This window comes from Arachis hypogaea, chromosome 3 (genome assembly GCF_003086295.3).
Source record: "Arachis hypogaea cultivar Tifrunner chromosome 3, arahy.Tifrunner.gnm2.J5K5, whole genome shotgun sequence".
Taxonomy (NCBI): Eukaryota; Viridiplantae; Streptophyta; class Magnoliopsida; order Fabales; family Fabaceae; genus Arachis; species Arachis hypogaea.
This window is the reverse complement of record NC_092038.1, coordinates 1,851,212-1,866,666: the sequence shown is the minus strand read 5'-3', so window position 1 is coordinate 1,866,666 and position 15,455 is coordinate 1,851,212. Positions and strand designations below refer to the sequence as shown.

General features: G+C 32.3%; 2 protein-coding genes across 2 annotated transcripts; both read left to right on the top strand.

Annotated features, from left to right (window-relative positions):
• Positions 1 to 1,684: 1,684 nt before the first annotated feature.
• On the top strand, positions 1,685 to 4,097 carry LOC112786291 (F-box/kelch-repeat protein At5g60570). Its single transcript, XM_025829684.3, has 3 exons — positions 1,685 to 1,993; positions 2,223 to 2,286; positions 2,405 to 4,097. Exon 3 carries the CDS (start codon positions 2,610 to 2,612, stop codon positions 3,798 to 3,800), a length of 1,191 nt encoding a protein of 396 aa, XP_025685469.1. The 5' UTR covers positions 1,685 to 1,993; positions 2,223 to 2,286; positions 2,405 to 2,609; the 3' UTR covers positions 3,801 to 4,097.
• Positions 4,098 to 6,113: 2,016 nt separating this feature from the next.
• On the top strand, positions 6,114 to 10,808 carry LOC112786282 (zinc finger CCCH domain-containing protein 24). The gene is made up of 14 exons (XM_025829678.3): positions 6,114 to 6,775; positions 6,876 to 6,968; positions 7,074 to 7,379; positions 7,478 to 7,550; positions 7,816 to 7,948; positions 8,029 to 8,182; positions 8,318 to 8,398; positions 8,597 to 8,719; positions 8,908 to 9,078; positions 9,191 to 9,325; positions 9,509 to 9,604; positions 9,812 to 10,129; positions 10,250 to 10,293; positions 10,381 to 10,808. The coding sequence occupies exons 1-14, from the start codon at positions 6,182 to 6,184 to the stop codon at positions 10,625 to 10,627; spliced, it is 2,568 nt and encodes an 855-aa protein (XP_025685463.1). The 5' UTR covers positions 6,114 to 6,181; the 3' UTR covers positions 10,628 to 10,808.
• Positions 10,809 to 15,455: the final 4,647 nt, after the last annotated feature.

The following is a 15,455-nucleotide window of genomic DNA, read 5'->3' as shown; positions in this document are numbered from 1 at the left end:
ATAATATCTTTTTTATTATTTTTTTTCTGGTTTTCACTATGGTAAGATAATCCATTTCTCCCCGGGGTTACTATTACCATAGTTTTATGTTATTTTATTGGTTTAGAGTAATAGAGTTTATTCTTATCTTCTTGTATATATATATTTTTTTCTTTTTTTGAAGTTTTGTTCTTTTGTTGGGTTTGTATGGCATTTTATGGATGTTTTGATTTTCGTTTGTGGGTATTTTGGTTTTTTCTTGTGACTGTTTTGGTTTTTATATGTTTTTATCCACCACATAGTTTTCTAAATCTACTTTAGAATGAGATATATAGTAATATATTTTTCAAGTTGTAGTGTTGTTTATGTTGGTATCCAATGGGGGAAAAAAATTAGACATAAATAATTTTTTAGTAAGAAGTGTTGCTAAATATATAGTTTGTTAATCTATAATTTGGGTTGTATTTATTTGCTTTTTAACATATTAAGATATGATATATAGCTTTTTGAGTTTAAATATTATGTATTATTAATATGAATGATTTTATATTATTATTAAATCAAATGTTTGGAGTTTGTGAATTAGTATGTGATTCCATACTAAATTATTAAGTCAAACACTTTCACTAATATGATAAAAGATGTGAATACTCATATAATTAAATTTGTTGAATACTAATAATACTTATAAATTAAGTCTTATTATTTTGATTTATAAGTTCAATTTAAGTTATTCTGAGTTACAAATTAGCAAAACAGAAATTATAGTGATTAACTATCAAAATAATAGATAACTTAAATTTTTGTCAATCAATAACGATGTGAAATCATTTTACATTATCATTACCTATAAGGTATTAAATTTAAGAGAATCAATATAGTACCTTATATAATTACAAAAATATCAATTCCGTTGTAGTATGTATGGTTGAAAAATTAACATGTTTTTCTCGTTAATTTAAATTAGTTATTTTTAAATTTTAAAAATATTAATAAATCATTAATTAAATCAACTATATTATGTATATATAAAAAAAACAATTTTCAAATTAACTACCTGTATTAAATATATATTAAAATATAAAATATAAATTGACATAAATATATGATAAATAATTTAGTAGTTAATTTTTATATATACATAATATTGTTGTATTTCAATAAAAAATATCAATATCTTTAAGGTTAAAACTCATAATAAAGTATTAATTATTTTTATGTAAAGTTAATACTCAATAACTGTTAAATAACTATCAACTTTATATAAAATATTATATCTAAATTTTCACTTTTATATGATAAATAATTTAACATGTTTTACTGAATTATTTAATATAATATATATAAGTATTTTAATTATTATTTTCGTATAGAGTAATATTAGGTATTTTTTCACTAATATCACCTATTTAAAAAAAATTAAATTCAAATCTTACATTATAAATCTTTAATTTTAAATTTTAAATTTTAATTTTATATGTTAAAATTACTTAATATTGATTAACCATAAGTTAATTCCATATATTTTGTTTTCTTAGAAGTGGTCATCTTTATATAAAGAAAGGAATAACTTGACAAATCCCAAAATATTTAAATCTAAATAGGAAGTGGACTATGTCTAAAAAGAATTTATTTTTCTTATTAGAGTAAATCCATATTCCAAAAGAGAAAAAGAAAAGTGAAAGTGTGGAATACCCTAAAACGTAGGGTGAGGGCAACAACAACAATAAGCACCATTTTGAGAAATTAGATTATTTATTATAAATGACTCTTATATTATTATTTCTCAATTTTCTACTTATTATTATTAGTTTCTAGTAAGTAAAGTTTAGTATCAAACTCTCTCTCTCTCTTTCTCTCTCTTCCATCACATCACTTTCTTCCCTTTTTTCTCTCACTTCCTCCTTCGCCGGTTTCCGGCCAAAAAATCATGTTTTGACGGCGCCCCAATTCCGTCGGAATCATGCGGCGGTTCCACCCTACCTTAGATCCGCTCCTTTTCTTTCATTTCCAGGTACCTCGCACGCTATTTTTATTTTTAAATTTTTCTTATCTCTCTGTTAATTGTTTTTGGAAATTCGTCTTTTTTGGTTCCGGACTTGTTTTTTTTATTCTTCAATTGGATCAGAGCTTGCCCTTTATATCAAAGTTTGATTTTTTTATTTTTATTTTTTTTGGGATGTTTTGCCTTTGCATGCAAATTGGTTCACTTTGTTGTTGTTGCTGCTGTTATGAATTTGCAGATGATTCTGCCCCTTTAGCTGGAAATTCAGAAAAAAAGGAATAAAGGATATTGCTGATTTTCTGGTATTTTCAGAATTTCTAGTATTTATATTGCTTATTGATTTGTTTTTGTTGTTATTTTATTTATTTGTTTATTTTTGCATTTTAGTTCCTATTTTTATATGAGGTTATGGTTTTCCAGTTAACGTGCAAATTGGGTGAAGACCCTGAAAGGGATGATTTTTTTTAGCATAAGGTGATTACATATTCTAAAATGGAGTTTCTGAAATTGATGGAAAGAATAAAGAGATAGAGATTAGTGGCATGCCCATATTGGGATTTGGGTATAAGCTGCATGTGAAGGAATTGTGCAGTTTTTGGTTTGGAAACAGTGAAGAGTTGTTAACATGACAAAGAAATTACGGTCTGATTCTTCCATACAAGAGGATGATGAGAAAGTGAGTAGCTTTGTGAGGATGGATTCAAGGGAAGGAGTGAATGATGGTTTTTCTAGGAATGGACCAAGTGATTCGCTTCTCCCTGGTCTTATTGATGATGTTGCGCTTAATTGCCTTGCTTGGGTTTGTAGATCTGATTATACTTCGCTATCATGCATAAATAAGAGGTACAACTTGCTGATTAAGAGTGGCTATTTATCTGAGTTGAGGAAGAAATTGGGAATTGTGGAGTTGGAGCATTTGGTTTATTTAGTTTGCGATCCAAGAGGGTGGGAGGCATTTGATCCTAAGAGAAACAGGTGGGTAGTGCTACCTAGGATACCTTGCGACGAGTGTTTTAACCATGCAGACAAGGAGTCCTTGGCTGTGGGCAGTGAGCTGTTGGTTTTCGGCCGTGAATTGATGGATTTTGCCATTTGGAAGTATAGCTTGGTTTGTCGTGAATGGGTGAAGTGTGAGGGCATGAACCGACCTCGCTGTTTGTTCGGATCTGGCAGTCTTGGTTCGATTGCTATCGTTGCTGGTGGAAGCGATAGGTATGGAACTGTTCTAGATTCTGCTGAGTTGTATGATTCTTCATCGGGTACATGGGAATTGTTACCACACATGCATACGCCGCGTAGATTGTGCTCTGGTTTCTTTATGGACGACAAATTCTATGTGATTGGTGGAATGTCGAGTCCTACTGCTTCATTGACTTGTGGGGAGGAGTATAATCTTAAGACAAGAAGTTGGCGGAAAATCGAGGGCATGTATCCGTATGTCAATGGGGCTGCTCAAGCACCTCCACTTGTGGCGGTCGTGGATAATCAATTATATGCAGTTGAGCATCTAACCAACATGGTGAAGAAATACGACAAGGACAATAATTCATGGAGTGAATTGGGAAGACTTCCAGTTCGGGCCGATTCTTCGAACGGATGGGGCCTGGCTTTCAAGGCTTGTGGAGAGAAACTTCTCGTCGTTGGCGGACAAAGAGGTCCAGAAGGCGAAGCTGTTGTACTGAATTCATGGTGTCCTAAAACAGGTGTCAGCAATGGAACCATCGATTGGCAGGTACTTGGCGTGAAGGAGCACGTTGGAGTGTTTGTGTACAATTGCGCCGTTATGGGTTGGTCCGGGGAGATGCGTCTAGATTGACTCCACCGTGGTGCGGGTAACTTAGCTTTGAAGGGGGTTCTTCTATGTTCATTCATCTCATTTACTAAGTTAATTGTTGATGGGGGTAGCTTTCCCTAGATGAGAATTTCGGGTTCTTTTCTTTTTTAACATGGTTTATTTGGATGTGTTTCTTACTTTCACGGTCCATAATTTTTATCTGCTTTTGATGAGATTACTGAGTAGGCTTACACAGATATGTTCTGCTATCCAACTTATGTAAACCAATAAAAACAAGGGAGTTTCACTGTTTAATGCTTTGATGCTCATTCTTTGCTACTTCTTTTAGTCTTGCAATGTATGTTAAACTTGTCAAAAATTTATGTCCACTAATCTATGATGTTATACACCTTGTCTTATCCACATTTCCAGCTGTAATTTCTGAATTTAGGTATTGTTTGCATTTTCCTTTGTGCAAGTTGACCCAGAAATGATTCTCATCATTAATCATGATAGATTAAACAGGGAATGCTCTTGGAACCATTCTTTTTCTTTTATCACCCTATTAGCCTGCTTTACCAACTATTTTTGTAACCCAATATTTAATGTTTCACTTCGATTATCTTTAGTTGTTGGTGTATTATAATAGTAGTATATACATACTCTTCATCAATAGTTTTACCTAGAGTCTATGCAAGGCTTTAACTAACATGTTTATGAATTATGATTCATCAGAGGGGGCTCCATGCAATGCCTACTTTATTTATATCAATGTTATTTGCCTATTATCTACCCACTTGTCTGCTTCTAAATTCTTTATGACAAAATCAAATGTTTCAGGGATAATAAGATAATATAGTATATACATACCTACATAACCATATAATAAATAAACTAGATGACTTTTGTGTGTTGCTATTGTTATAGTTAGGATCCATCTTTTTCACTTTTGTTAGTTATGTTGAGAATGAAATCTATCTTTTCATTCAATTTGAGCAAAGCTTATTCTGCCATGTGTTAACCATGTTGTGGGAATGCATTGGTGAGTGGTGACAGCCTCCAATGTGATTTAGAATTCCTTTGCACCAGTCATTAGGCAATAATGCATCTATTCCCTATATTGCAAAAGAATGAGATACAAAATCCAAAAGTGTTTGTATTTCGAGGAATTAATGACAAATTTAAGCTTTTTATTATTTAACTAAATTCTTTAATCTACTACTACGAGTAGTATTTCACTTGGTTCGGCTTTTAATATCTAATTATCTTTTTCTTTTGATGTAAAAAATAAAAATTCCTCATTAACACATAAAAAATCAGCTATTATTGTATATTTGTATTTTTTTTATTTTTTCATAATATCTTTAATCCCACAAGTCAAGAATTAATTAATCTAATTTCTGACATTTGTTTAAACAAACGAGTGAGTTACCATTCAATCAACCCAAGTTGGTTATACTTTTGTATATTTATGATATTATTTTTACATATTTTTTAAATTAAGCTCCACTTTAGTCCTTGAAATTGGCGAGTTGCACTGATTTGGTCCCTGACTTTTCAGTTGCTACAATTTGGTCCTCCAGAATAAAAAAAGTGCACCAATATAGTCCCTCCTCAATGCGTTAGTGAGATAGCTCAAGTCTTGTCATGTTGGATATATTAAAACGACGTTTTACATGTTTTGACGCTAAAAGAGCACTAAATGATGTCATTTTAGTGTTTGAACAATATTAAAAGGGAGGGGTATAATGTTTTAGTATTGTTCAAATCCTCAAACGATGTCATTTAGTGTATTCTTTAGCGCCAAATGCATACCACGTCGTTTTAATATGTCTAGCGTGACAAGGCTTGGGCTATGTTACTAACGGCGTTGAGTTTCGGCAACAGAAGATACACGAAAGACTACATTGGTGTACTTTTTTAAATCTGGAGGACCAAATTGTGACAATGAAAAATAAGGGATCAAATCAGTGCAACTCGCCAATCTCAGGACCAAAATGAGGTTTAAGTCCATATTTCTTACAAAGTAATCAATCATCGGAATAATCAAATACTTTTAAGATTTTTAATCACTATCAAATATATATCTTTATACAATAATAAATTATGGCTAAATTTTTATATCCATAAAAGCATGGTTGAAAATAAAAATCATAATATAATTAACATTTTCGAAGAAAGCAATGCTTAATTATTACTTATTAGTGAAATTCCAAGGAGTGGATACAGGCTTTTTGTCTTTGATAATGGGCTTAATAATGGGCTTTTGAGGATATATGATGGGCCGACCTGGTGAACGGCCCAAATGAGTGGAACAGTGACTGAAAACAGAAGCAGTTACCGAACTTGGAAGACAGTTATGATTTGGACCCAAAGAAAAGAAGACAGTTACCATCACCTTCGCAAACACACCGCTGGAAAGAATGGAGGAAACTAACACTGAACTCTCCCCTTCTAAAACCCTAAGCCCAACCAACGGTCAAGATTCCATCATCCAATCGAATCTAACGGCTACAAACGAACCTGAAACCCACACTGAAAATCAGATCCCTGAAGCTGAACATCAAAGCGACGTCGTTGCAGGGGAGAAACGCAAGAGGGACGACGACGAAGCTGGAGAAAGCGTTGACGGCGGCTCCGGCGCCAGCGGCGAAGATCGTTCGCTCCATCCGCTGTGGAAGACCAGCCTCTGTTCCTACTTCAGGCGCCATGGCAACTCCTGCAGCCACGGAACCGCGTGCCGCTTCGCGCACGGCGAGGAGGAGCTTCGCATTCGGCCTGACAACACGTGGGACCCGACGTCGGAGCGAGCGAAGAAGGCGCTGAAGTCCGAGAACGGCGAGAGGTGCGGCGTTTCCGAGGAAGTTATGATGACTGAGGCAGTCGTTGACGACGACGATGGTGGCGATGAAGAAAATGGCGGTTCCGGCGGATCCAACCACGCGCTTAGCAAGTGCTTGGTGCATTTGCCGAGGAAGTGGTGCTCTGATAATCTGAGGAGTTTTCTCAACGATGCGGTGAAGAATTCACTTCAACAATTTTTCTTAGTTAGGAGTTAGAACTTTGATGTTTTGCGTAGTGAAGCATTTGATTATGTTTTTATGCTTCGGTTTCCAGGGTATACGATTTAAGCATGCAAAGAAGAAGAAAGGCATGATGGTAGGTTTCGTTAGTTTTGAAGATGAAGAACAAATGCAGAGTTCATCAAAGGTAGTTATGAGTTTATGAACTGTGATCATTTTACTTTTTATTGATTCCTTGGTATGTAAGAATCAAACCGGCTACTGGTAATGTTGGAATCTATCAATTTGATAGGATCTAGAAGGAAAATCGATTGGGAATAAAAGGTTGAAGGTTGCAGATGTTATTCCTAGATCGTTTGAAAAGAACAGTAACTCCAACGCTGGTTCAGTTGCTACATTGAATGAGGAGAATGCGGGGGTCGATGTCGATCCAAATGTGACGGTGGAAGCTGGAGCTAACAGTGATAATTTGGCAGCCAATGGTTCATTGTCAAAGACAAAGAGTTTGCGAGATGTAGTGACTCCTCTAGCTCATATGGCTTATGCTGATCAGCTGGAGCAGAAAAAGAACTCTATCATGCAGATGCTCAAAAAACTTGTAAATCATGATTATTTCTAGTTTTTCATTATAGTTTTATCAGCTGTACTCAGTTCTTATTTTAACCCCCATTTTTAATTTAAATGTTTTGGTGGCAGACTAGAAATGCTCGCAAAGCTTGTCCAAATGGTGTTTCTTTCCCTGACTGGATTGTCAAGTCTAGGGAAATAGGTACAGTTTGTCTCTGAAATTACCTCCAAATATGCAAGAACAATTTTCATTCTAATATCGGAGTTCAAGATTGGATGAAGGTCTTATTCTGGAAAAATAGGAGTATATAACAATGATGTTTTCTTCAGAAGTCGATACAATCCCCAAAGATTTCGCTTAGAAGAAAGATGGATTATATAGAAAATATATAAAGATGCACACTGCAGTGTAAATATTAATGGCTCATCTGTTTTCCGTTTTCCTTTTCTTGCTCTCCCTTTTGCAGGTGGTCTTCCGTGCAACCTAGAGGGTATTATTGCATCACCTATTGTAAATGGATATCGTAACAAGTGTGAATTTTCAGTTGGTTATTCTCTTGAAGGCAAAGTTACAGTTGGCTTCATGCTTGGAAACTTCAGGTAATATTTTATTTATGTATTTTTTTTTCCTGTTTGTGTAGTGCTTTGCTTATGAGTTATATGCTAATATATTATTACAGGGAGGGTGTAACTGCAGTTGAAGAAGCAGTGGACTGCCCCAATGTTTCTACAATTGCTGGCAAATATGCTACTATCTTCCAGGAATTTCTGCAGCAATCTGATTTACCAGTCTGGAACAGATTTAAAAATTCCGGATTTTGGCGTCAATTGACGGTATAATTTGCCGGAGTTCATGTTGAGAATCTTATGTCGATGTTACTTATTATTTTCCAATGTGGTCTGAATATCTGATTTTATAATTAATTATTTAACTTATAAAAGCTAACTAATTTTCGTGTTTCTCTCAAGGTTCGAGAGGGGAGGACAAATGGGAATGTTGCCGATGCTGAAAGTTTTGGTGGTATTGCAGAGGTCATGCTTATTGTGCAGGTTAGTTTCTATCTCCTCATAAAAATGATGTTGGTATTCATCCTTTGTGGGGGCAGGGGATAGTGATAGTTTCTTTGTCCACAATCGACATGTGAAACAAGAACCCTGGTACATGAAGGTTATGGTATAAGTAACCTGCTTTTTTCCATATCTTTTTAAAATAAATATGCCAACCATAGCTTCTTGCCTTGATTATAGGTTTCTACTGCTGGTTTTGATGACACAAAAGTATCTGGTGAATTTAAGAGGCTTGCTCAGGCATTTGCTGTGGGAGCTACTTCACATGGTCCAACGTTGCCTCTCACAGCTCTGGTTGTACAGGTAGTAGCCCTTCCCAAGTTTCTGCTGTCAGACATTGATAAATATTGACTACATATGCATATCCATGGTGTTTCTGTTCCATTGTTTGCTAGATAGTAGTATATATGTTCTCTCTATCTGAGCATCAGTAGATTAGATAATTTTTTCTTCCAAAACTGTTGTGATGTGATCATTGGTTTTACATGTAGGACCACCAAGGAATATCCAATGTAGCACCAGCTGATGCACCACTGCGTTTGCTTCCCATCCGTAAAACAGGTGACCTTGAGATGGATGAAAATGCAGATGCCATGGATGTAAGAATCCATGATTATATAAGCAATCTCCGTTTCTCTATATCTCCAACAGCATTTTTTCAGGTTAGGATGGAAATCCTTGTTTAATTTTTTTTGCTCTGAATTCTTGTGAAGATTTCTTTTTTCCGGTGGTATGTTTCTTCTAGATGGAATTTTGAGTCTACTTCTACTGCAGGTTAACACTCTTGCAGCTGAGAAGTTATACTCACTTGCTGGAGATTGGGCATGCTTAGGTCCTGATACATTGTTGTTTGATATATGCTGTGGGACAGGAACCATTGGTCTGACATTAGCACATCGAGTTGGTATGGTAATAATCATCATTTAAATTACTTCCTTTCTTACTTTGTAGTGATTGCTTTTGCTGAGGGTAAACAATATATTCATACTAGACCTGGTTTTCTAAATCTAGTATATGAATTAAGACCTTATTTTTGAAGTTCCCTATTTTTGTTGATTTGTTTGAGCCTCATTTGTGCTTGATTTCTTCCAGGTGATTGGCATTGAAATGAATGCTTCTGCTGTAGCTGATGCTCATAGGAATGCTGAGATTAATGGCATAAAAAATTGCAAATTTATATGTTCAAAGGTAAGATCAGGATCCTTGATTTTAAAATCCTGATAATATCTCATGGCTGCTAGAAATAAGGTTGGAAACTTGAAATTATGGAGGGTATTTCATTTCTTAGTACTGACAAATTCTATTTTCTGATGGAAAAAATTTTTTGTTTGATGTTATTGTTGACTTGTAATAACATTGCTACTTTTGCATGCTGGCATTTATATGAGGAAACAGGCAGAGGACGTGATGGGATCTCTGTTGAAAGAATACCTAAATGTGCCTAAGGAACAAGTTGATGACCCTAAAATCGCTGAAAGTAGCAATGATATTTCTGAGTGTGGCGATCTCCAAGAGCCTGAGAATGGTGAAATAGCTTCTCATAGTTCCGAAAATAGCAATGGAGAAGTTGGAAGTGAGGTTCAGAATTGTAGCGGTTCTGAAAACGGGAATACTTCTGCACAAAATAGCTCTGAAGGTGCTAATACTTCCGCACAACACTTTAAGAATGTCGTTGCTATTGTTGATCCTCCACGTGCAGGACTTCATCCCACTGTAAGAACCATACTCTGTTGTTCCATCCATCTCTGTTTATATTGCAACTGATTATAGTCTTATGTTGCTTGATCTATTCACTTATATTTGAATTTCTGACATTCAAATTGCGAGTTGCAGGTGCTTAAAGTTTTGAGAACTCATTCACGCCTCCGCAGGCTCGTGTGAGTTACTGTTCTGAAATATACCATATTCTTATTCAATTAACATCTATTTCTCCATGTAACCTAATTATGCACCTTTAAATGCAGTTACATATCCTGTAATCCTGAAACTTTGGTGGCAAATGCTATTGAGCTTTGCACTCCATCTCCCATAAAAATGGAGAAAGGAAATAAAGACAACAGAGGATGGAGAAACATGAGCAGTGCTGGTCTAGCAAGGCATAGAGCCAAGTCTATGCCCATCTCAGAGGCGTTCCACCCTGTAAAAGCAATGGCTGTTGATCTTTTTCCACATACTCAACACTGTGAATTGGTTATGCTACTTGAGAGGTAACTGGACCAGTCAGCATCATGGTTTAGGCTTTTCTAATTTGGTAGGTTCTCCAACTTATTCTGCCGACATTTTTTTGGGGTGGCATTGAATACTAGGTGGTGGGTGTTACTATATGTTTGATCTTGCATACTTTGAATCAAAATCTTCAACATTAAGTATTAATATGTTTCCTTTTTAAGCATTATCTGTGTGGAGATTTTCTTTAGTTTTGTTACTACATCTTCAAAGTCATTGTTTAATCGTAATTTCTGTTTGGGACCTTGTAGCTTTATTTTAATAGACATCTCTACTTTTAAGTTAACTATTTAAACAACAATGTTATTTAGAATAAAGTAAGAGATAAAGAGACACCTTTCCTTCCATCTGAGTTGGACTTGTAGTTTCTTCTATAAACTTCAGAGGAAGAAAAATCAGAAATGGATCTTGGAGCTGTTTGACAAATGGAAGAGAGTATTAGGCTATTAGCAATTTAAAATTGAGGTTTGACAATGAAATGTTTCTTTTCCACATTGCATTCCATATGTTTAAATTTAATTTATTAATTACTGGCTGCTAAAGTTAGGGATGGCTGGTAATGTGGTCACTGGTCACTATCAAGCACAATTATTTGGGTAATCAAATAACCGATGTCAATAATTTTATGAGGTGAGTGTTTCTGGAAGAAACAAGTGAACTACGAGTAAACATCTTATTCGGAAAGCAGATTAATAGTTCAAGTGTTAAATGAAATGACTGAATTGTTATTTGTTACTGTATTAACTAATAACCTTTGGACCTAATAAATAATTACTTAAAATTTCTGTGTTATTTAAAATAAATATTTTATTTAAAAAAGATCGTTTAGCTTCTTCACTCTGGCTTCTTTTTTTCTTTTAATTCATTCTACTTCTCTCCCTTTTTTCCCCCTCAACACTCTTTTCATGTTTTGTGTTTGATTTTATATTGTTTGTATTTTTATTATTTAAAAATAATAACTTCTTAAAGAATGGAGTGGAATTTAAAAATACTTATTTATCTAATATTTTTGCGAAGAGTAGTAAAGTAAATAGACATTAGATAGACCATATGATAAAAAAAAAAATCCACGTGGTTTCAAAATTATACTCACATTTAAGTATTACAACTACGAGCCACTTGCTTTTTTATTTTTTATTTTTTATTTTGGTGACTTTGCTCCCATGACTTTGGATGAGCCGTTGAGGGCTTCACCTCCTCCATTGGCATTTTTTATTAACAAAAATATTTTTTCTTTTTTTTTTTATTAAATAAAGAAACTATCCTTGATAAGTATCTTCCTTTCTCCACTATCTTTTGACCAGTCTTGTACCTAAACAAAATACAATTTCAAACTGTTAATTTTTTTTCCCCTTCCAAGTTGGCTTTGTTGATGGCTGGCTAGTTGGCAAGAGTGTCTTTATCCTCACTGCCACAATATAAAAACCTACTTTCCTTTTGTTGACTAACTGAATCATATCATATCATATCATAACATATTGTAACTTTACCTTAGAAAACCATAAAAATCATCCACATTCAGGTCCACTTGTCCACTATCTCATTCTCAACCTTGGGAGTGTAAAAGGCTAAGGTTATACTCATTCATTCATTCTTTGAATTTCCCATCTTTTTAATTACATCATTTTGCTTCACTTCCATATCCATTATCAGTAACTAACTTTATGATTTAAGTGATACTTGTTGTAGCTCCCATATCTATATCTCTTCCAATAAAAAACTTCACTCTTACAAACTTAGAATATATAGTTGTGTCAAAATACGAAAAAGTTAAAAAATTTCTCTAATTAATTAATTTAAATGGGCCAAATATTAAAATTCGAATAAGATTCTTCAAATTTCGTCTTATACATGTAGCATTGGTTAACAACAAGTTTTTTAAATAAAATTTAAATTTATAAATTAGTTTTTACCTTTTAGTCTAAAATATCTTCTCCAATTCAAGTATATCATCATAAAAAAAATATATATATTTATTTATATCTATAGTAAGTAGTTTACCAAACTTAGATGATATCCATTAACATTAGGGAATTGGGAAAATGACTAAAAAACATAGCATTCATGACGCCTTGACATCTCAACTATCGTGGCTATGCGATTTCCTTATCATGAAAATACATTGAATATTAGTGATGGTGGCTAATGTTTTTATGGCTATGGTCCATAATATTGAAATCATGACACGTCATATTGATTGTTATGTAGGTTAAATGATTAAAGATTCATAAACAAACAAAATGAAATATAAGTTTGATTTCGTTTCGATTAATAAAAAATAAAAACTATATATGACACATAAGAATGCTACTTATGTGTCTCTCTCACGTAATCAATATATATTGAAATTTGAAAGTTCATTTTTATGAAGAGGAATTCAAAGGGTATAATACTCTTGAATTTGAACCCTAGATAGTTATTATTATTTCATTTTTTTCCACCAAATCAGAACCTCAATCTTATAAGCATCTCATGACAAAAGCAAAAGTAGTGGTGTTTATTCATTAAACTTTTCTAAATAATCATATGAGCATCTAGTGGTAAATATATATATATATATATATATATATATATATATATATATATATATATATATATATGCTTATTATTATCATGTTTGTCGAGCCCCTAGGTTTTGATACTTTAATTCAAAATTTTGTGGAAGCAAGGAAAGTTAAAAAAAAAAAAGGTAAAAAGGACATCTATCTTTATAATAATAATAATAATAATAATAATAATAATAATAATAATAATAATAATAATAATAATAATAATAATAATAATAATAATAATAATAATAATAATAATAATAATAATGCATGGAGAAAACAATAAAGAAGAATGATATCTTGATCTTAATTAATTTTACCTTACATACACTGACCATATATTATTATAACCTCGAAAATATTTTATAACAAAAAAAATCAAAAATAGATAAAATTTAATAATTAATAAATATTAAATAAAATAATTTTTTTGTCTCTTTAACAATAGTGTATAACATAGTCTCCTTTTTAATTTTTTAATCTTGCTGAAGAATGAATTGAACATGATTGAGTAGCACTAAGAGATTAGTATATTATTATCCAAATGACATAAGTCTTATACATTGGACTATTGAGTAAGGTACCAATAACAATAAGTGCCAATTAATTAATTAATTAATCGTGAACATTATTTTATTTAATTACTATATACCAGCGTAGAAGAATTGACTTTAAATCTACATGAAGTTAATATGATAACAAAATTTCCAATATAAAATAAGGAATCGGTACAAAGTACACCCACCTTTATTGACATATCTAATGGTTTAGCTTAATGATGCTTAAATTCAATAATAATCATGCATATGCATGTGTATGTGATTCCTATTAGTTTAACATTAATTAGTAAAATTATGTGTATATCACTAATTAATTGTGTGGTGGGGTTGGAGTGTTGTTTTTTACTGTTGATTCAGCTGGCAGAACTGAACTTCATTATTTCTTTGAGGAAAAGGAGAAGTGGGTCCTATGATATATATAATTCGGATATTTAAATACATATTAATCATTAATTAAATTGTAATATTCACTATTATTTATTTATCATATTTTCTTTATCTTTAATTTACATAAATAAGAATCTAGGTGGCCAAATAATATTCTTGCCGATAAAAGTGTCCAACCTTAGGTGGCTAGCTTAGAAAATTATATTTCTTGTGGACTAATATATATTTCATATATTTAATTAATATATAACGGTTTTAATATTATATTAATTTAAATATTAAATAGAACAAGTTAAACAATGGTCACGTTAATCATATCATATCATAAATTATGCATTTCTTGACAGTGGCTGCTTACAAACACTCCTACATATTAATATTTTAGTGTGTGTGTGTTTTTTTTTTTTGGTCAAAATTAAGTTGACCTAATTTGACCATATTACACACTACATGATCTGATGCCTTTTGATTTTTAAATAACCATATGATCATTTCCTCTGTAATTTAGATAATATAACAACTTATTATAATTTATTTGTTTAATTTAAGTTTTCAATTGATAAAGCTAAATAATATTACTTTTCATCGTATAATTTTTAGATTAGACCTAAATGAAATATGCGACAAAAAGATTTTACGGTGAAAATATTTTAGATTTTCTTAACATCTACTAACAAATAATAACCAAAAAAAAAATCCAAATAGAACTAATTTCTACCGGATTCAATTAATGTTCATGTACATGTGCATGCATATAGAGAGAATAATAATAATATAATATTCTACATTCAATTAATCTCTTCAATATTTTCATGTGCATGCATGCATATATTATGATGAATTTATGCTATTCCTGCCTGTTCCCTTCTATGAAAAATTCGTGATGATGTAATTAAAATATTTTTTTGTCTAACAATACCAACCAAATAATGTTTATTCATTTAATTTTTTTTCTTTTTATTTTACCTATTTGGACTCTGAACAAACTGTCACAATAATTGTGTGAATACAAAAGAAGGTTGATTTTTTCACAAAAGAACAGGCATATAATATGGCAAAAGTTGCGTGACATAATTGCCATTATTTGCATTAATAATCTCATCCATAATGGGAGGTGGGGATAATAAGAACTAGGCCTAAACGTGGTTGGATAATTAAAAGATTTAAAAGAATTGAATTGATGTACAAATATATACAGTAATAATATAGTTGAAGTATGAGTAATGATTAGAGTACTACTTTATTTTTAAGAGAAAAATTCAAAAGAGCCCATGACAATTATCTCAAAAAATAACCAGATTTTTGACAAAAAAAAAA